At 40.7% G+C, this 21,062-nt stretch overlaps 3 protein-coding genes across 6 annotated transcripts; all 3 read right to left on the reverse strand.

The window, feature by feature from the left end:
• Positions 1 to 11,128, reverse strand: LOC115687468 (ABC transporter B family member 3-like). 4 transcript variants are annotated; one of them, XM_056309351.1, is made up of 13 exons: positions 10,883 to 11,128; positions 5,030 to 7,020; positions 4,770 to 4,824; positions 4,507 to 4,682; positions 4,193 to 4,414; positions 3,852 to 4,090; positions 3,037 to 3,562; positions 2,676 to 2,949; positions 1,708 to 2,549; positions 1,298 to 1,564; positions 948 to 1,211; positions 546 to 839; positions 1 to 459 (listed from the first exon to the last, which is right to left on the reverse strand). In XM_056309351.1, exons 2-13 carry the CDS (start codon positions 5,345 to 5,347, stop codon positions 103 to 105), a joined length of 3,834 nt encoding a protein of 1,277 aa, XP_056165326.1. In that variant the 5' UTR covers positions 5,348 to 7,020; positions 10,883 to 11,128; the 3' UTR covers positions 1 to 102. The 4 variants fall into 4 exon arrangements, with proteins under 4 accessions (XP_056165326.1, XP_056165325.1, XP_030468912.1 ...); XM_056309350.1 differs by lacking the exon at positions 10,883 to 11,128 and adding an exon at positions 7,502 to 7,588; XM_030613052.2 differs by lacking the exon at positions 10,883 to 11,128 and adding an exon at positions 7,306 to 7,446.
• LOC115687469 (pentatricopeptide repeat-containing protein At4g04370) lies at positions 7,186 to 10,841 on the reverse strand. Its single transcript, XM_030613053.2, has 2 exons — positions 7,718 to 10,841; positions 7,186 to 7,582 (listed from the first exon to the last, which is right to left on the reverse strand). The coding sequence occupies exon 1, from the start codon at positions 10,577 to 10,579 to the stop codon at positions 8,297 to 8,299; it is 2,283 nt and encodes a 760-aa protein (XP_030468913.1). The 5' UTR covers positions 10,580 to 10,841; the 3' UTR covers positions 7,186 to 7,582; positions 7,718 to 8,296.
• Positions 11,129 to 12,369: 1,241 nt separating the features above from the next.
• LOC115687450 (protein OSB2, chloroplastic) lies at positions 12,370 to 19,803 on the reverse strand. Its single transcript, XM_030613031.2, has 7 exons — positions 19,337 to 19,803; positions 18,816 to 18,954; positions 15,816 to 15,912; positions 14,578 to 14,669; positions 14,350 to 14,497; positions 13,048 to 13,112; positions 12,370 to 12,903 (listed from the first exon to the last, which is right to left on the reverse strand). Exons 1-7 carry the CDS (start codon positions 19,720 to 19,722, stop codon positions 12,754 to 12,756), a joined length of 1,077 nt encoding a protein of 358 aa, XP_030468891.1. The 5' UTR covers positions 19,723 to 19,803; the 3' UTR covers positions 12,370 to 12,753.
• Positions 19,804 to 21,062: the final 1,259 nt, after the last annotated feature.

A 21,062-nucleotide genomic window follows, 5' to 3' on the forward strand; every position in this document is an offset into this window, starting at 1 on the left:
TGCATCAAAGAGCGAGAACTTTCTCATGTACTCTAAACATTCAATCTGTAGTTTATAAGCTGGGAAGGAATCCGGGAAAATTAGGAGAACAACACAATCTGCTCACTTGGATGAAGTACTCGAATGCAGTGCCACCATCGAAGCGTACACACCATCCTTTATCGTAATCAGACTTTTGTGCTTCCCTTGCTCCGTGATGACTCCGTTTTTCACCACGGCGATCATGTCGGCGCCCTTGATCGTGGACAAGCGGTGGGCTACGACGATGGTGGTTCTGTTCACCATGACTTGGTCCAATGCATCCTGGACTACCCGTTCCGATTCGGCGTCGAGAGCACTCGTCGCCTCATCAAGTAGCAACACTTTTGGCGCCTTCACTATGGCTCTCGCAATGGCCACCCTTTGCTTCTGTCCACCAGAAAGCTGGATCCCTCGCTCGCCTACTATCGTGTCGTAACCCTGAACGAATTTCAAAATTTCGACTGCAATGAGAATGAAAGATGGCAAGTTATTAAAAAAGCGGAACAAAAGATTGTGGTTCGAACCTGCTGTAAGCTGCTAATAAACCCATTTGCATTGGCTAATTCTGCAGCAGCTACGATTTCAGCCTCCGTTGCGATCCCTTCCTTCCCGTACGCGATGTTGGCACGAATGGTGTCGTTAAACAACACGGGCTCCTGGCTTACCAGGCCCATCTGATGCCTCAACCATTTCAGCTGCAGTTTCCGGATTTCAATTCCATCGAGCATAATGTTACCCGCATCAGGGTCATAAAATCTCTGCAACAACGAGATAACCGTAGATTTTCCGCTCCCACTTTCTCCAACAAGCGCAACCGTCTGATGATAAAAATTGGTCAGTCTGTGCTGTTAGTTGTTTCGGGTTCCAGAATTTACTAGATGCAAACTCTCTTTCTATTTACAGGGAATCGTTTCATAGGATGGTACCTTGCTGGAAGGAATTGCCAAGCAAAGATCTTGGAATATTTGGACATTGGGCCTGGTGGGATAGCTAAAACCGACATGGTCGAACACGATCTCTCCTTTGAGATTTTCTATTGTTATTCCCGAGTCGTCGCCAGGATCGATAATGGATTTCCTATCAAGGATCTCTAATATGGAAGCAGCCGAGCCCTTTGCGTTGGCAGCATCCGTAAAAATAGAACTCAACTGGGTGATTCCGACTGATGCCATTTCAAGAGCAAACAAAACCTGCAGGTAAAGCATCAAGCAACTGCATATCAAGTGGGTGTCATAGTGGATCAAGTGACGTTTTTTGTTTATAGGCAGAACCTTACGCGAAAAACATCAGAGAACTTCATCTTGCCTTGCTCGACTAGCCGGGCTCCGGCATAGAAGCTGCATGAAAAGACTGCGTAAAGGAAAAACATGGCCGACCCAAATCCTATCCCACTTATTAGTCCCTGCCTTATTCCTTTCTTCATCGGGCTTTCACATTTTCGCCGGTACAAATCCATCACCCTTTCTTCAGCACAGAAAGAAGCAACTGTTCTGATACTTCCCACCGCATCATTCGCAACTTGACTTGCTTCCTCATACATTTTCTAAGAGTAATCACAAGAAAGTTACTAATCAATCAATCAGTTAAAACCATTGGTCTGAGATAATGACCTCGCATGGCATGAGCTGCTCAATCAATTATAATCTATTCATTCATGCCATAAGAAGTATGCAATACGGAAATTACCTTCGCGTCTGTGCTAAACCCTGCCATGAATTTCATTTGAACGTAACCGTTGATTCCAAAGAAAGGAAACAAGGAGAGAATTATAAAAGCCAACTGCCAATTCGTCACAAAAGCAATAGCAAAACCTGCAATGGCAGTTGCAATATTTTGAACAATCAGACCGAGCGCATCCCCAACCAGAATTTTTAAAGCGGCTGCATCAGCAGAGAGCCTAGCACCGATGGCACCACTTGAATGCTCCACTTCATCGAACCAACTTATTTCCATGTGAACCACCTTCTTGAAGCACATAGTCCGGACTCGTGCGATCAATTTACACCCGGCCACGGTGAAAAAGTAGGATTTCATCGGATGGACCAAAAGGGACGCCGAACCAAGAGCAAGGAATATCAAAGCCCAAAACTTTGTTCCTTCGCGGAGCTCATGTGGTGGCTCGTTGAAAGTTTTAATTACACCAGAGATGAGAATGCTAAACATGGGAAATATTGCTCCGCTTGCGGCAGCTGCTAAAGTTCCCAGCACTAAAACTGGGATTTCTGGCTTATTTAGATAAGCCACTCGTCGGAGAGAAACATTCCGAAGGCTTTTCGTTGTTTCCGAGCAAGAATTATTAGTCAGTTTGTCTGAAAACAGGCGGTGACTGGTACTTCCAGTCAAGGATCCCTGACTGATTGAACGCCGGAAGGACATCCTTCGACTTGAATTTCTCAAGGAATCACCAGCTATTTCCTGCTCACCCAAATTGACCGTCTCCTTTTGTTCCGACACAGAGGCAATTTCTTGCAGTCGTATAAGCTGGCTGTATGCTCCATTGCAATCTTTGACCAGCTCAGAATGAGAACCTGATAAATTAAAATGCAACAGAGAAATAGTCATGTTTTTTCCATGATTAGGATTTGCACAGCTGCCATGGCAAACCTCTGAAGACTTGCCATCAATAATAGAACTTCCAGTAAATTAAGATTAACCTCTCTCAACAATTTTGCCATGGTGTATCACGGCGATTGTATTTGCGTTCCTTATTGTGCTAAGTCGGTGGGCTACTATGACAGTTGTCCGGTCGGCCATGATCCTATCAAGTGCCTCCTGCACAATCCTCTCGGATTCTACATCCAGGGCACTCGTGGCTTCGTCTAGAAGCAAAATTCTCGGGTCCTTTAGAATTGCTCTCGCTATTGCTACTCTTTGCTTTTGTCCTCCAGACAACTGAGTTCCGTGCTCGCCAACCATTGTGTCAATTCCCTTAAGAACAAAAAGCATATGAATACAGAAATATAGAAGGAGAATCTGCGTATCAACATGAATGACAATTAGATGAGCAAAAGTAACCTGAGGTAGTTTGTCAATGAATTCAGTGGCATTTGCAAGCTCAGCAGCTGCTCTAATTTCTTCGGCAGCCACGCCTTCCTTACCATATGCAATATTTTCCCCAATGCTAGATGTAAACAACACCGGCTCTTGACTGACAAGCCCGATCTTTTGTCTAATCCATTTGAGCTGAAGCTCTTTGAGATTGATGCCATCCATAAGAACTTCTCCAGCATCCGGGTCATAGAACCTCTCGATCAAGCTGATAACGGTTGATTTCCCACTTCCACTCTCTCCAACCAAAGCAGTAGTTGTACCACTAGGTATGGAAAGAGAGAATCCGCTAAATATTTGTTCATTTGGCCTAGAAGGGTAACTGAAATACACATCCCTTAGTTCGATATCACCATGAATGTTGTCTAGTGTTCGTCCTGAAGGATCGTAAGCATCTATCTGTGGCTTCCTGTTGATTGCCTCAAACAGCTTGAGCGCCGCTGCTTGTCCCGCAGCAAATGCACTCATGCATGGAGATGCCTGTCCTAGGGCCCTGAAAAAACTCCAAGGGTCAGTGTAAATGCAACTGTACAAATCCCTTCCAGTATATGCTGCGTACCAGACCATTCTCTAATAGATGAAAAGAACGACGGGATGATGGGCTTGAGGACCGGAAGAATTATGTACACTTGACAGCTCATAAAAAAGTAACACAATTACGAACTTGAGGACTGAAGCGAGACAATACAAAGTCGCTCGGCATGCATTAGGAAAAAGTATTACCCTTTCTTTCTTATTTAAGTTAGTTAGGTAAGATGAGATGTTAGGAGAACTGAGCTTACGTGGATCCAGACAATACACCGAGAACAACATTGACAATGTCCCCCCCTGTGTACCCTTTCTCAAGGATCATCTTCCCACCGAACCAAACCGCCAACGCATAAGTGCAAAACACGACGAACATAAGTGTACCAAATGCCATCCCTGAGACCAAGCCCTCGTGCACGCCAGATTGATAGGCTTTAGTCATAGATTCTTTGTACCTAGCAATAGCTTGCTTCTCTCCTGTAAACGACGCGACCTGGAAAGCAACTTCTCATTCACTCAAAATCATCGGAGTTTTGATTCGAAATATTTGAATTTAAGAACTAAGGACATAGGTTTCTGTTATAGATAAATATACAGTTCTTATTGATCCGACTGTTTGCTCTACAACAGCTGCTGCTTGTGAGTATGAGGTTTGCCCACGAGAAGCCAGCTTTGCAAGAGTTCTGTTAAAAACGGCACTGGACAAGATGAGGAGAGGGATTGAAGCTAGCATAACTAGCGTGAGAAGCCACCCTTTGATGAATGCAATAGCAAAGCCTCCGAAGAATATGGCAACTTGCTGTATGAACTTTCCCACCTGAAAACCACACAATTAGAAGGAAAAAGTTCCAAGAAATACGATAAAATATCGTGATCGAAGCATTTTGTGTAACACATTGGGCATTATACCTTCTCGCCCATGGCATCTTGGATAAGAACAGTGTCGCCTGACATCCTTCCAATGATTTCACCCGTATTCGTTTCCTTGTCAAAGAAGCCAATTTCTTGCCTCAACAATGCCTTCAAGTATAAGCTTCTTATTCTTGCAGCTTGTCTCTCTCCAGTGACCATCCAACAAGCTACCTCTGGTGTCATAGTTAAAGAAAATGTTGAACCACTTCGAGAACAAATACCTAACTTTATATGTCAGGGAGCAGACTAGCAGAACTTACGTGTGAAAGCTGCAACACCGGATCCAACAGCCAAGTAAACAAGCTTCAGACAAACCTGAAAAAGTTTTCGTGGAAGGGCTTTGTCAAAGCTACCTTTTCGTACAAAATTTGTCGCAGACCATACATATTAATGAGAATAAAGAACAAGATGCATTGATTGCAAAGAAGATAGACCATTTTATGACCAAGTCAATCCAAAATTCTAAGGAAGTACTTTTATGTAAATACAATCATTGTGTCATGAGAATTGCCGGGATAACCTTGGAAACTGCATTTGCCCCTTCTTTGGTATTTCCGGTGTCACCGAAAGAGTTGACCAGTTGTCCAAAAAATAGAGTCATGAGGGGCATGCTGATGCCACTCCCAACAGCTGCAATAGAACCGGCGAGCATCAAAACATAGTCCACTGGATCTGCGAACAAGAAAAGCTTGTAAAACGGTACTCTAGGGAAGAGATCCTCTTTATCCTCGGAATCACTTGAATCTTGTTTTGCTGTCTCCAGCACTGGGGATCGACTTGTGAGCTCATCTATTAGGTATGTTCGCGAGTGTTCATCTGCGTCTTTCTCATTAGCCATTGTTGTCTAGGTAGAGAATGAAATCTTCTGCTATAATTTACCAATTAAAATGCCTGAACAATAGAACTTTAGTAGAGTGAGCAACTGGTTATTTGTATATGGCGGGAAATGAAGGAGAACCTAATTCCAAAACAGGTTCAGATATGGATATGCAAATCTATGCATGAACTGATCAGCGCGATATGAAATAGCACCAACATGAACTTTTTGGCCACATTGACATGACAATTCTTTTGTGTTTTTCTTCTTGGGGTCCATAATATTAGAGAACATTTGCATTAGAAGTAACGAAATTTGTAAGCGAAAGTCTGATGGTTATGTTGAGAAGTAGAATTTGACTGTAATCAATGATATAGCAGAACAAACAGCAAACCAGAAAACCATACAGACTTAACAGAGGGATGCTAGAAAAGGGGACCCATCAAGCAGAAACAAGGAGGAAGCTGATTTCATGACTCTCACCTCATTTTTGTCAAACAATTTACAAGCGGAGTGAACTTCAAAGGAGTGTGTACAGTCACAACTATTCCAGAGAAGAGAGTGAATACCATTAGCCAACACTAGAGGTTTTTATGGGGGGATGAAAGCAAGTTGTGAAAAGGAAAGAAATTGAGGGGAAAAATTACTACTTGATAAAACTTAGAAAAAGAGATTGGCATTTAGGACCAATGAACCTTGCTACTTTGCCTTTCCCTCTGCCTTTTTCTTAGTGGACTTAGCGTAAAAGAGAGGATCTTGAAAGTTTCTAGGAAAAAGCTTTTGCATTCAGCCAAGTAGCCGACTAGGGTATCATGACGGTATCATTTATAGAGTCAAAGAGGAACATTCGAAGACCATTGGAATGTTCACAGACCTTAAGTTTTTTTAAAATTTTTGTTTCTTTAACGTTTTTCTCTTGAGTTGCGCAGAAGCAGAAGTGCTCAAATTTTGTCAAACTGTTTTAATCATCTTGGATTTACCTATGTTCATTTCTTCCAAAAATCAAGTAATTGAGTCTTTTCTTGAGCCAAGGGGGCAAAGATTAAAGAGGTTTTAACATGCTCTTGTGATTAGTCAATTGTAATCCTATGATTGATACTCATGAAAACACATCCTTAATTATACCATGCTGTTAATCACTCACTTCGTAGGATCGCCATAACGTCGTGCATTCACAATTATTGCAGTTTTATGATTTGGCAATAGCAATTATCCAGGCAAGATCCCCTGTAGGTCGTGTGAAGAAAGCAGTTTTCCCTTATTCAAGAGTTCATTACCCAAGACACAATTTGAACCGAGTCAACATTCCATTTTCCATGACTTCAGATATACAGATCTTGCAATAGATGTATTAGAATGTGTTTTCTTTTTACCCAACAGAATGAATTTGCGCATAATATAACCCGATAATGTCCCCGGCTTGTTCCAATAGCCAGATGATGCAAGGGAACTTCTGGAAGTACTCCCGAAGGTCCACCAATTCCTGTTGGCGCACCAACTCCAGAAAGCGAGGGACAGCTACAGGATTCAAAGCCTGATGATCCTCAACTTTTGGATTGGATGAACGATACGCGCTAACTTGAATGCCTTCCTCAGTCCATAATAGGTTCTGGCCTGTCTTGATCCTGTGCTGCGCTTTGTAGAGATATTATTTTGTCCTTGTAACGGCATGAGTGGAGACACTCCATTAGGACCTGTGCAATGACCAAGACTTAGAATGCAATCATGAACCATAATAATTCGTATAATTGCCAATATTAGAAATATAGTGACGAGACGCTAACAATCTGTAACTTTTTTATTTTTGGGAGGGATAGAAACAACGCCCCTGATAATAATTTTGACATTAGAATATATGATAGCATCAAAAATCTAAAAGTTTTTGCTTCTGCCTGTTCATAAAGCACTTTCTCGTTAATGTAGAGCATTCAGCTTTTCGGTTGACATCGATTGGTAAGACAAAGGGCAATAACATCTACCTTTATCAACTAGGAATCACTGCAGTATCATCTCATCCCTCACTGCTCCCTCACTGCACTTAGGAGATAAACTACAATATGTGTTGTTAGGTTTTACGTAACTTAGTCCAGAGCTTAGAACACAGTCGTCTCAGTTCAATCTAGAGCATCCATGCTTTCATCCAGAACTAACTGTCTCGGGTCCTTGAGAACCGACCTAGATGTTAAGACTCAATACTCGCTGGTTTTGTCCCCACAAGAGCCGATTGCCATGCTGACCCACCATTTTGACAAACCCCTGAAGAACAATGATAAAATGAAGGTTCAGTCAGAGGCATTCTGCATCTAGTGCTAGGGAAATTACAGTTTTCATGTACTATATTTACAGAAACTGCACTCCCAATGACAAAAAACACGAAGAATCACTTGGAACCTGCAGTAATTTCTCAATCAGACTAGAAGCATTTGCAAGCTCAGCAGCAGGGCCCATATTTGTTCACTTGCCGCAGCATCTGTTCCATAAGGATACATCTTGACGCTTCGAATGAACTACACATGCCAAGTAGGCTGATTCCATTCCCGTGATTGGGGAATGATTAAATGATCTTTACTATAAGGTGACATTCCACTCCACTGGATCCAATCAGTAAAGTTTACCAGGGGCAAATTCTCCTAATCTGCACTGAAGGAAAAGTATTACACTTTCCTACAGTTCTTTCCCTAATAGTCCACAATACCTTATGCCCACAAAATTCCATGGCTCGTGACTGGTTCTCCAATTAGGTGTTGTCTGGTGACATAAAGCTACACAGTTTGAATAGTTACTAGGTGTCACCAGCTCCAAAAAGCTTGAGATGCATCTTGGAAAAGAATGCAACAGTTGATATACAAGCTTTCTTAGGCATAGTGATGCCAAATAGAATCTAAGCTGAATTAGGGATGTGGGGGGACATCTTCAGGCTTCTTATGTTCTGAGAAATTTCTAAATATTCTTTAATACCACCCATAAAGTCTACCTAGCACTCTCAAAGATGTGCTGAGAATCACTTGCAACTTTTAAACTGCAGTCCCTTTTCATTTCCCAGCTCAAGGTTTTTAACAACCACACAAGCTCCTCAAACTGAGGATGTGAAACATGATCTTTGAAAAATGTTGTGACCTTCCCGAACAGCTCAATGTAGCTCCATCCAGGGAGCTTTTTCAAGCCAAGAGACCTCATTTGGGCCCATGACTCACCCACATTATCCCATCTATTCAATGATGCATAGCTATGCGCCAGTTGCACGTAACATCCAGCATCAATAGGTTCCAGTATGGACATCTCTCCAGCAATAATTTCACTAAGTTCTACATCGCCACTAACTCGACAAGCATCAATGAGTATGCCCAGTGCATGAAATGAAGGTCGAGGAAATGTACTCTTGTAGAAGCAATATGCCTCATACACCCTGCCAGCTCGAGATAGAAGATCAACTATGCAAGTGCGATGCTCAAGTCTAGGTACAATACCATAATCTTCGGTCATTGATTTAAATAAGCTGAGCCCTTGGTTGACAAGCCCAGTATGACTACAAGCAGAGAGTATGGAGAGGAAAATCACATCATTTGGCTGAAAACCTCTATGAAGAAACTCTGAATACATTTTCAGTGCAGTTTCACCCTTCCCATGAGATCCATATCCTCCAATGATTGTTCCCCAGGAAACAAGATCATGTTGTGACATTCTATCAAAACATTTCTGAGCATTATCCAGGTCCCCACATTTAGCGTACATGTCCACTAAAGCAGTTTCAACCTCGATACATTGTCCAAAGCAACTCCTTAGGACGAAACTGTGGACCCATTTTCCCTGGTGGAGTGCCCCCACTAAAGCACAAGCTTGGAGAAGAGATACAATAGTAATTGGATCAGGTAATTGAAGGGCCTCCCTCATAGCATGGAACATAGTGAATACCTCAGATAGCTGGCCTTTCTGAGCATAACCAACTATAATCGCATTCCAAGAAACCAAATTCTTCTTCTCCATATTATCAAAAACAGCACGACTTTGCACTACATGATTACATTTTGCATACATCGTAACTAGTGAGTTCTGTGCAGCAAGCTCTACAGGAATTCTTTGCCTCAACACGTAACCATGAATGGAGGTTCCAAAACTATAGGAACCCATATGTGCACAAGCTGCGAGGGTGCAAGCTATCGTGTCAGTAGAGGGAGTTTCACCGGATTCTAACATGGATTTGAAGACCAATAGTGCCTTATCAGCGTTATTATTCTGTACAAGCCCTGAAATCAACGCAGTCCATAGAACAACATCCTTATCAGGGGCCAGCTCAAATGTTCGAAATGCGCCATCTGAGTTACCACATTTTAAGTACATAATTACAAGAATTGATGCAATGTGAGCATCCACTTCGAGTCCGGCTCTTAAAATCTGCCCATGCACCAACTTTCCCAAGTAAAGATCACCACGTGCTGCAATTGCAGACAATAAAGAAGCCAAAGTCTGCTGGCCTGGTTCCACACCTTCATCTTTCATTCTAGTCAAGAGCTGCATTACTTCCCCAAAATTACCAATTCGAGCATATGCTGCGACCAAAGTATTCCACGAGACAATGTCCCTTTGATCCATAAGTTCTAACAAAGCCTTTGCATCATCAATGCTTCCGCATTTACCATAAGTATTCAAGAAAGAATTCGATAAGACTACATCCGACCCAAAACCATATAACAGTGCACAACAATGCAAAGATTGCACTCTTGTAAGCTCCAAATCTCCGGCAAGCACCTCCAACAATGTCACCGAGCTGGGCTCCACTCCTTCGTGACGCATATCATTCAACAGATTAAACGACGCATCCAAATCACCTGCCTTACTGTAACATCCGATTATGGCAGTCCAAGGAACGACGCTCCTCACAAGCATTAAGTCGAACACCTTGCCAGCACTACGCACTTGGCCAAACTTCGCATAGAACGTGATCAAAGAAGAGGCAATATAAGCATCCGAAGCAAACCCATGAACGATTAGGCACTGGTGAAACGAGAGACCGAGTGGGTAGAGGCCCAGATGAGCGCACGCTTTGAGGACGCTCGGGAACGTGTGAGGATCGGGAGGGACTCTGTCGATGCGCATGGAGGAGAAAGCGACAAGGACGTCGCGATGAGCCCCTTGTGATGATAGGCGATTGATGGCGGCGTTGCGCGAACGCGTCGGAGATGCGGCGACGGGCGGCGGCGGCGGCGGCTTTGAGGGCGTCAAGCCTTTGCCCGACAAATGTTTGAGCTTGTTCATTCCACATCGGCCGCCCTTCTTTCATTCAAACGCTAGTAGCAATCACTCCAATCTCATAGTCCGTAGGACGAGTCCTTTAACTTTGGATAATGCACCATCATCTTCTTAGCAACTCAACATTGTAGCCACTCCAAAACTGATGCTCGAGAGAAGGATAAAAAAGAAGTTGGAAATATACAATTTGCGAAATTATGAATATCGTGACAACAATAATAATAATTACACGGTAATTTCGAAAAGTTAAAATTCGTGACGTACTTGCAGCGGTCCGGTGCCTCGTGACCGGAATTAAGACCTCGTCACCTTGTTTGGATAAGTTTTTTCTTCCTCCTCCTCCTTTCCCGTCGTCATCCGTGATTGGCGGCGGCGCCCGGGTTCGGTGGCGGCGGCAATGGTGTTTGACCTTGGATGGTGGCAAACCGCGGTAGTGGCGACGTTGACAAGGCCGCCGGAAAGATTCTTTTAACGAGAAAATGAAAGTCGTTGCAAGAATAAGGGAAAAGGGGTAACGTGAGAGCATTTTGGACTGTCAATTGAACAAGTGAAACGCACCGCGTTTAGCTTTATTTACGAAAGCACTAGATTTGAGCCGATCTTTGAGAGTTTGAAAACTACATTGAACGAAAAAATGTTACCAGGCGATGAGGTGAAGTTCAACGACCACCAGTGTCGTCCCATTCTTGCATCAAAAGAATCAATACTAAGATAATAAAAGAATTCACTTTACCTTTTTTTTTTTCAATTTACAGTCTAATACGTCGGTTCTCTTTTGTTAAAACGTATTTGAGTTGAATTCATGGTAACATCTTGTTTATATCCTGTCACATTTACATCACTGGCCTTCCTTTTATACTCCTTGTGAAAACTAAACCTGAATCACATATTAGAGACAATAGAATGAAGAGTGGAATCAACATGGGTACGAGAACCAGATTGGTGCAGAAGAGATTGGCAAAGCATTTCTCTTGAAACTTCTTTGCCCACTTGAACTCCGTGTGCCACGAAGCGGGATTTCTGTGTATTCCACTCCGTGGAAGGGATCTGGACCATGTTTTAGCATAAGAGGGACAACCAAAGAGGAGATCATGGCATGGTTCTTGCGCTTCGTATCGAGTCTCGGTCGGTACCCATTATGATAATCTATCGATCTTTCGTAGGTAATCTACTTTTAGTGACCAACCAGAAGATGAAATGAGAGGGACATGTACAACCTCCCAACTTCCTCCATGAGCCTTATCAGAATTAGCCTCCACAATCGAAACTCCTAAGCTTCTGCTCCAAAGCTTTTATAGCTTTCATTCGGAAACAGTCCTCAATTTATGACGACTGTTTTCGATGCTGTAGAACTTGACTGATTCTAATACAGAACACGTCCTGCACCAGTTGGCGACACCAATGTTCCCCAACCATGAATCAGAAACAAACTTATCAATATACCTAAAATAATAACTAATATGTTACATGCCAAGACAGTAACCCCAAGGTAGATCCTGATAACGACTCGACTTATACTTTTAAAAGCCGTTCAAATTTTCTGCACATACTATGCTTCAAAACTTAATCCAAAACCCCTCATCCGATTCCAGCATAGGATAGTCACATCCTAAAGATCAAAATGATATCGAACTCATAAAAGTCTAGCCCAACAACCGCATTAGATATTATAAAGTCCTGTCTCCACAAAAACACACATGCAAAAGGACTAAAGAAGGCTCCCAGTTGTCCTCAGTCGTCATATTGCCACACATTATACACGTTGCTAATTGATTGATAGTCCTCCAGAATCATGCTTATTCACCAATGTAATTGTCTCTTTAAATCAATATATTCACCAAATCTACACGATAGGCAAAGAACATAAAATCAAATAAAAAAAAAAGAAGAGGAGAAAAGAGAAATGCTATGGTTCACTAGGAAGCTAAAAGTTTCGATCACCATTACACATCCAAGTCTACAACGATTCAAACCTTTTCCACGCTTTCAGCCAAAAAACTCTTATTTTCCTCAAAAAACTTGTAATGCGGCTTCTGGATCAAGCAATGCTGACAGGCCAAATCTATCAAACACAAGTATCTCAAGATCCAAGCAACCTTTGACAATTTGTATGCCTTACTAACTGAGAATCAAGTCATCAGACTCAACTACCTCCTGAATTTCTTCCTTACTTGCATTGATCAAGAGAGCACGCTATTACTCTTGTTTCTAGCCACATCTTCATGAGCTTTAATAGGAGGCAACTTGGCTAGCACCCAAGAGGGCAAGCCATCCAGCCAAAGTCCTTGCCTGGTCTCTTTATGCCTGAAGTCAGGGGACTTTTCCTTGAGCTGTGAAAATGAAGAACCACAACGGAGACTTGTAAGAAAACAAACAGGGATCATGGCTTATAATAGTTACTTTTCCTTTTTTTTTTTTTTTTTTGGTAAGGTTAGTTACTTTTCCTTTTGATGCCTCAGAAGTCAATGTATTACCTTGTTTGACCTATTGTCCCACCACTTTTCTGGGTTTTCCAACAAGCTCTTCCAGGAATCATCACCTAAAACCAACGGAGGCTGTACATTATCAAAACTATGACACTTGATGTCAAGTGTTCCATTTAGTAAGAATCTGTGCAAATATGTAGATCCTCTTAGTTCTTTCTCATCATGATATTAATGTTTTTTTGCCCGTTACAAACTAGATTCTAGAGCCTAGAGCTTTGAAAATCATTCACTCAGTTTCAATAGGTCAATGGATCACAACTTTAATTGTGATAGGTCTGGCAGGATTTTGATTCTCTTGACTTCAAATTTTAGGTTAGCTCTTATGTTTATTGACAGTCAACAGAATGGTTGCTCAATTAATGAGAAATGATCTTTCCTTTGGCTGTCCTATACAGCTCAGGTAATTGTGGAGAGAGGAAGATTTATGGATGCAACTTAAAGCTGAACCCATCTTCAGGGTTGTTATAGTAGGGAAGAAGCAATTAGAGCCTTTAATCTGAGAAGGGACAAAGATTTGATGGCCATGTCAATGTAGCTCAGGATGCAATCAAGCTTTATCAAAGCTCCTAGATCCTGATGTGAATTGCTCGGGTAAAACTTTTAGGAGGAATGAATTGGGTGCGGTTTCAAGTTAACAGATTTCAGAAGCAGCTATTGATTGAACAGTTGGAGCTCTGGAAGATAAGGTCCTTCAGGAAATGAGGGGGCAAATCATCAGGTCCTGATGGTTTTACTTCTCAATTTTCTGCTGAAGTTACATCGCAATGCAACTCTTTACTTCTGATGAAGGTCTCCAAATGATCCTGTTCATGGAGGAGCTTCTCTTCAAGGGAAAAAGACGTAAAATATATTATTTTTTCTATCAAAGTTCGGCTGAAACCTGCTAGTAGTCCAAGGCAGATAATGACAAGTGATTGCAGTAGAGTATGTTTAAAATTGAATCTGTTCATATATGTATTGCACTGAGTATATGAGAAGTTGAAAAGCAACCCAATCCAATATCGACACATTCCAAATCCCCCACCCCCAAAGAAAACTAAAGGAACTATTGACTAATTTTTCTTTTTAAAATCGGATATGAATTGTCCATTCGCATGGTGCTCCTCTTGGTGTCTTGATGGATTTAAACAATTGATTTATGGAAACGAGATTTTTATCAATGATTGAGATTTATCGAGGTACCAAGAGGAGACTCTTGAGGGGTAGAGGATCTTCACCCCTCATAATCTGGGAATCATCATATTGTGTAAATGAAAAGCATGCATACCACTGAAATAAACCACGACTAACCATTTTGCTCCTTTGCAATTTTAGCTCCATTAACTTGAGTGTCAATTTGAAGGTTTTCAATCTTTGGCAAAACCCACTTGGGTGCTTTACCAAGCCAGAGAGCAACAGTACCATCCTTCCGTTTAAAATCTGGGTACTTAGGACTCACCTGAAAAAACATTAGACATCTGAATTAGACAAGTTAGAATAATCAGATGAAAGAAACAAGTCTCAGCGAACGGTCATCACCAATCCACGGTGCTTATTGTCACGGTTATCCCACCAGTCTGTCGGATTATCAATGAGGTCTTTCCACGGGCCTTCCTCATACTTTTGAGTAACTGAATGATAGTGACAATGACCATAGAAATTCAAAAGAATGTAACCAATAGTAGCCATGTAATAACTTAAATAGGAGGGAACGATGAGATTCGCCAAAAGATCAAAGTCCTTTCTTAGCTGATTGTGGGCATTTTTCATTCAGATTAGTATCCATTTAATGGCTGACTTAATATTCAGAGCAACTCCTTCAGATTTTTCTTGTTGACATTATGGACCCTTCTAATAGTCATGTTAGCTAAAATATTAACAAGAGTTAAGCCTTTTCCCACTATGTAGGGTAGCACACATTAGGTAAAAGATTTTTTGTATGAAGTCTTCAATTATATCTCAAATTAAGACATTAGGTAAAAGATTTTTTTACTTTTCACACAAAAGGTTACTGACTGTCACAATGATATCGACCTTTTGGAATCATTAGTTCCACCATTCACAAGTGCTACCTAGAAGATCCTCCAACACATGAGGGTTTTCATAATCTAAAAGATTGTTCCTAAAGTTTAGGGACCTAAACATAATCATATACCTTACATTTTATAACTATCACAAGAGAGGGTGTATCATCATCATCCCCCCCCCCCCCCCCAAACAATAGGAGAATTGTATGTCCTTCTTAAGAGACATAGTTGATGTACAATATGGGTGTCAAACGATGTTGGAAGATCGTTTACATCGGTATAAGAGCTAAATACCAGTCTTTCCTAGCCCAACCTGACCAGGAGTGAACTTGGACTAATAGGCATAGACACTACTGAAAAAAAGTAGGTAAAAAAAACGGCATAGAAGAAGAAGAAGAAATGCAGCTCCACCAGATTTTCACTACAAACATGCAAGTTATTTGCCTAAATTTGTTGTTTGTCTGCGTATATGCATGCTGTCCATAGGAGCTTGTGCATGTGAACTATAATGTAATCGCCAATCAGGCATAATTCACCCAAAATTTGTCAGGGCATGTGTCTGAAGTTTAGCTTCACTAGAATAACTAAGATGATGGGATGTTAATTGATGCAAAGAGGTCTCCATAAATTAAACAAAGATAGAACCACTGAGATTCAAGCAGAAATGACTGCTTAAGGGTCTCAAAATGGACTTGTGTGTTTCCATGGGGTAAGGAAGCATAGTTGAAGACCACAGATCTAAGGCCATACCAGCACCACTGCTAGAAGACTTTTCATGTCTATAAGAGACAGAGCTCTTTTTCAATTGAGAAGATCCTTCAACAAAGTTAATGCTGTGTACCATCACCTGGTAAAGCCAAAGTATCAAAATCAGCTTCAATTAGTTAATTGTTGAGTGAAAATGTAATTGTGGACAGACTGAAGGCACAACGAAAGAAACAGAAGTGAACCCGTTTTCTCTTCATAACTTTTGGAGAAGTAAAAATAAAATTATCATCATCATTAGACATAAAAAAAGCAAGAGAAACCTGTACTGCCCGAAGCTACAATCAAGTTATATACAAGATATCTGCAAGTGTAACAGTGTATATCAGGTTAAGGCTGTGCTGTGAACTAAATACCCAAAGTATGAAACCTTGATTGCTCCACAGAAACGTGGGTGACTAAATCCTTAATAAGCATTATAATTTACTTTACTTCACAAAAACAAAACAAAAAAATCATGAAAGAGATGTGCCATATTCTTCTCCTTCAAACATTTCAAACCCTATAAAGCAATGATTTCATCCGTGACTAGAAAAATTAAAACTGTATCCAAAATTCCAGAGTGCTAAGGCTAATAAGATAACTGTGGGACTCATTAACAGCGCCGTAACAGATGCATCAGAATTTCCGGCCCCTATTTACAAAGTTACATCCCTGTTGATCCTCCCTAAGAAGCTTGCAAGCTTCAGACCATATTTTTGCTTCTAGCACCAATGTAATAATTTTTTTTTTGGGTCTGCACACCAATGTTTTATTTCATGAAGCACAATTGATCAATTCAAAAACCATAACACATACTCCAAAGGTCAAAGATTCTGTTAGAAAAATACCTAAACAATGGCAAGTTGTTTTAAAGCTGGACTGTATTTCCGGACTTCATGTAAGATGTCAATAACAAAGTAAAATAGAAATGATCATCCAGCTTCAATATTCTAACCTCAGATCATAAGACCGAAGGCAATGAAACACAGACTTTATAGGTTGAAGAGTTGTGCAATAAACATTATATACCATAATAACCTCATGGACAAGAACTGATTTACATATGTTTTGGTGTCACTCTAGGATATACAGTACAACTGCATAAAGTGCAGAAAACTGTAGCATTCCCAACATTTTGCATAGATGCTTACATTTGCTATGGTAAGCCTTAGAGTAATATTTGTAATTTCTTAGATTTGGCATTCGGATGTGCAATAGGATCCAGCAGGGTACCTCAATAACATCTTACTCCATTTTGATAAATAGGTCATCTGAATGATCCCTAGCATTCAAGATCCAGAGTACTACGACAAGTGATCCATCATCTTCAGGTTATTAGGCTCGTGATGCAGGTATTCGGCAGATTGCTTTGAAAGGCTACTGATATTCGCTGATGTCGATATAATTTCAGTAAGAAAGATGTCTATCCTAAAAGTATGTGATGTTACTTGCAAGGATTACCAAAACTAAAAACCAACTTATGCTGTATCTGTCCTTTTGGATAATGGGATCAACAGGTAAGTCCTTGCTGACTTTTGGGGTGCAAGCTCAGATTACCCAAGATTCAATGAATTTCATTAATTATAGAAGAATCAATTGTGTCCTCTATAGTCATATCGAACTCAGCAACCTCCAAATAAGAAGCACAATGACCAACTTCAAATAGAATAAGGAACATAATAGAAAAAGGAAAAGGCAACCCATAAAACTCCCAATGGACCTTTAACCTAGGATTCTAGAAGAAGTACTACTTTAACTGAATACTTGTGATAACAAGAAAATGTTTGATTTAGATCTAAACTGGAGATCCAAGTTGTTTTGAACGCTAAATAATATACTGAAGATCCAAGTTTAACACGCCTTTTACAGGTCTACCCTATTCCAAACATTCTGCAAAAGAATCAAGGATAACAAATGAATGCACTGTCTTATCGGTAGGGCTTTTGAATATTACAGGAGAAATATGAGTTATCTATCATAGTCAATCATATTACCTCACAAATAGAGAACAAGTTCTCCAAGTATAAGTTCTTTATTATTTAGAATGCTCAACCACCCCTCTTTCTCTGCATTGTCAAAACTAGCATTCTCCTACACATTTTCCTTCAATAGAACAAGGAAATTGATGTCAATAACGTTATTAAATTGAGATCTTACACAATGTAGTTGTTAAGGATCACTTCTCTCTAGCTCACATTGCCTCGTTTTTAGATTTAGACTTCTACAAACAGAAGGAAATGAAAGAAAAAAGGATGACAAGGTCTAGTGTAAACTAGCATGGTTATAGGATTATCTTATTGCACTTAAATGAGTTGACGTATCTAATGTTCTAACAGGAGCATTTTAATGCTGATCTAATTGTTCGATCAATTTTTTTTTGCATTGATCTAGTTGTTCTGTCAATTAGTATTTGTAAAAGTAACTCAAAATCTTATCACTAAACTAGGTTTAAGTCCCTTTTAAAAATTAAATTTTTGATGAATTATGAAAGTCACACATATTGAGTTTTTAGCGAGTTATACTGCTGCGGAGGATAGAGACTGATTGTGAGGAAAGAATTAAATGCAATCGAGAATCTTGGTCGATCACATGATTCTGGCTCACCTTCCCCACATATTCATGTCAAATCATTTCGAAGATGGATCCAACAGAACCATACGGTTTGATACCTGAATTGCATGATTTCACCAGGTGGCTCAGTACAAAAATCTATTTATCAATATCGTATTTATAAATTTTGTAGGATTCACCATCCATTCTATCAAGCACTATATCTCAAAACATTTATGCCTATATAAAAGCAAAGCAATTTAAACACGTCAATGCAGATTGAAAAGAAAATTCGCTGACTAAAAAACTTTTAAATGTACTAACAGATACATAATTTGTTTCAACTAGAACCCCAGAAAGGGTGACACAACCAGAGCAGCTCACTCAAAGAAGTAAAGAGGAACCCACAATCCAAAGATGTTGTGCCATCAAAATTACAGTTCAGAGAATTACCTGGACCTTGGTCTGACCCTGGTTAACGTCCCATGGGGGTGGATTTGCACTCAGTTGTCCAGCAATACAGACATGATCATTTTCTCTCAGATGTGAAGCCGCGACATGAGCCAAATCACCTTCAAATGTGACGGGAATCCTGTTAAGAAGAAAGTCGAAAGGATTCACAAAAATGCTCCCGGTGGAATACTCACGACTAGCATTCCAAGAACAGCATGTCTACTCAGCATGAAGCAAACCCAATACATCTTTCCACATAATTTTCGAGAGGCCACGCATACTATCAAGATAAATTATAATCGTGGTTCGATACATAAATGGACAAACTTCTATATTGGAATGCCGGAATAATTGCTAAGTGATCCCACAACCATCGAAATTCATGCCCCTAAATGACGAGAATCATCACACATTTTCTCTTTCTCTACATAAATTGAACTGCTTTCACTTCTCCACGCGCACATTCTTTAGCTAGTATCTGAGAAAGGAGAAACCCAAAAACGAAGAATGGCCGAACGAACCAGAGCGGCGGAGAGTCCGGAGACTTGTCGCGAGTGACGACGGTGCCCGCCCAAAGCTTGCCGTCGGGACCGTCCTGGGACTGAACCGGCATGCGGATGCGACCGATCAGGGTGACGGAGTTGGCGACCTTGGCCTGAAACGGTATCTCGCTCGGCCTCGGCCAATCGACGGCGGTGGCGGCGGAAGGACCGGAACCGCCGTCTCCGGATGCCCTATCGGCGGACTCGGCCGCGGGGGTGGCGGTGGACTTCCATGCCACGGCGGGCGAGGCGGTCCAGTGACGGTCGAAAGAAGACGAGGAGCAGAGGCGCCGCAGTGTCGGTACGGCGGCGCCGGACGACGGCGACGAAGCGGCTCGCCCGAGTGATCGAGCGAGTGAACTCATTTCAGCTTCCTATCGAATTTGCAGCGAGGGAAAGATGATACCTTTCTGATTAGTAAAACTTACTTGGGAAGATGATACACAGTAAGGGTTCGAAGTTCCCGGTCCGGTTCGATCCAACTCATGAGCCAGAAATTGAATCGGGAGGATCGATTTCCAATTTTTAGGACCGGGGACCGGACCGGCTAGTCTTAGGATCATGGGCCGATTCGATGATCCGGTCCAGTTCCAATAAAATCAATATTAAATATTATTTGTGAATCGAGAACCAATTGTTCCGTTCTTTTCTTTGTAGTTTTGATTTAATAAGGCCATGGAAAAAATTGGAAATATATATAATATATGAAAAAATTGAACAATCGGTTCCAATGGGACCAATATTAAATATTTTTCATATATATAATATTTAATATATATTTATATGAAAAAAATAGAAAAATATATATTTATCGATTCGGTCCGATCCGGTTCCCACCCTAGAACCGAGAACCGGACTGCCCGGAAACCGGTTCCACTTTAAGGAACCGGGAACCGGACCGATATTCTTGAGAATCGGATCCAACCGGTAGGTTCGGTCCGGTCCTGGTTTGGACAGTTCATCTTGCTCACTCCTGATACACAGTCCTTGAACTTTGGTATAATATGTAATGTGGTCCCGAAACTTTAATTCAATGTGTAATATAGTCTCAAAACTTTTAATTTGTTCAATGTCATCTATGAACTTTTGGTCAATGTTCAATTTAGTCCTTGAAATTATGTAAAATTATTCAATGTAGTACCTAAACTTGAATTGATGGAAAATGTGGTTTCTGAACTTAAATTGATGGAAAGACTACATTGAACATTTTCATTAGATCAAGGACTATATTAAACATGTACAAAAAATTCAGGGACCATATTGAATAAATTAAAAGTTAAGGGATCATATTAAACATTAGGTTAAAGTGCAATCTTGATGGACAAGCGCAATAGGACAAAAAATTTGAATTTGATAACGCTAATTAAATGAATTTACGATCACATCGTGTTAGGTACATAATATTTACGAGTTTCTGGTGAAATTTTTGTTCATACGAACTATCAAGATATCCTCAATGGATAACTTTCTCGTATAATCAATCGGATTTTTCAAAGAAAAAACGACTGCCAACTCTCGAGAACCGATTACGGGCATGTTTGGTTTAGCTTTTTGGGAAATGCATTTGGCAAAATACAAAGACGTTTGAGCTAAAAAGGTTTTTCGAAATGCAAGTAGTATTTGGTAATGTGTATTTTAAAATTACATTTGAAAGCAACTTTGGCCTAAATACTGTTTGGTAAGAATTATTTGTAAAAGACTTTTG

Source organism: Syzygium oleosum, unplaced genomic scaffold (genome assembly GCF_021117445.2).
Source record: "Syzygium oleosum isolate NSW1041296 unplaced genomic scaffold, Sole_v2.1 Sole_v2.03, whole genome shotgun sequence".
Classification (NCBI taxonomy): Eukaryota; Viridiplantae; Streptophyta; class Magnoliopsida; order Myrtales; family Myrtaceae; genus Syzygium; species Syzygium oleosum.

Bases quoted from the DNA above. Each gene is read 5' to 3' on its own strand.
- LOC115687468 (XM_056309351.1), bottom strand. From the start codon at position 5,347: ATGGCTAATGAGAAAGACGCAGATGAACACTCGCGAACATACCTAATA. The intron at 4,825-5,029 runs GTTATCCCGGCA...AAACTTTTTCAG, and splicing joins GGGCAAATGCAGTTTCCAAG to GTTTGTCTGAAGCTTGTTTA. The intron at 1,565-1,707 runs GTAATTTCCGTA...GATTACTCTTAG, and splicing joins GGTTTAGCACAGACGCGAAG to AAAATGTATGAGGAAGCAAG.
- LOC115687469 (XM_030613053.2), bottom strand. From the start codon at position 10,579: ATGAACAAGCTCAAACATTTGTCGGGCAAAGGCTTGACGCCCTCAAAG.
- LOC115687450 (XM_030613031.2), bottom strand. From the start codon at position 19,722: ATGAGTTCACTCGCTCGATCACTCGGGCGAGCCGCTTCGTCGCCGTCG. The intron at 18,955-19,336 runs GTTCGTTCGGCC...TCTTCTTAACAG, and splicing joins CCGGACTCTCCGCCGCTCTG to GATTCCCGTCACATTTGAAG. The intron at 14,670-15,815 runs GTATGGCCTTAG...ACTATCATTCAG, and splicing joins GTCTTCTAGCAGTGGTGCTG to TTACTCAAAAGTATGAGGAA.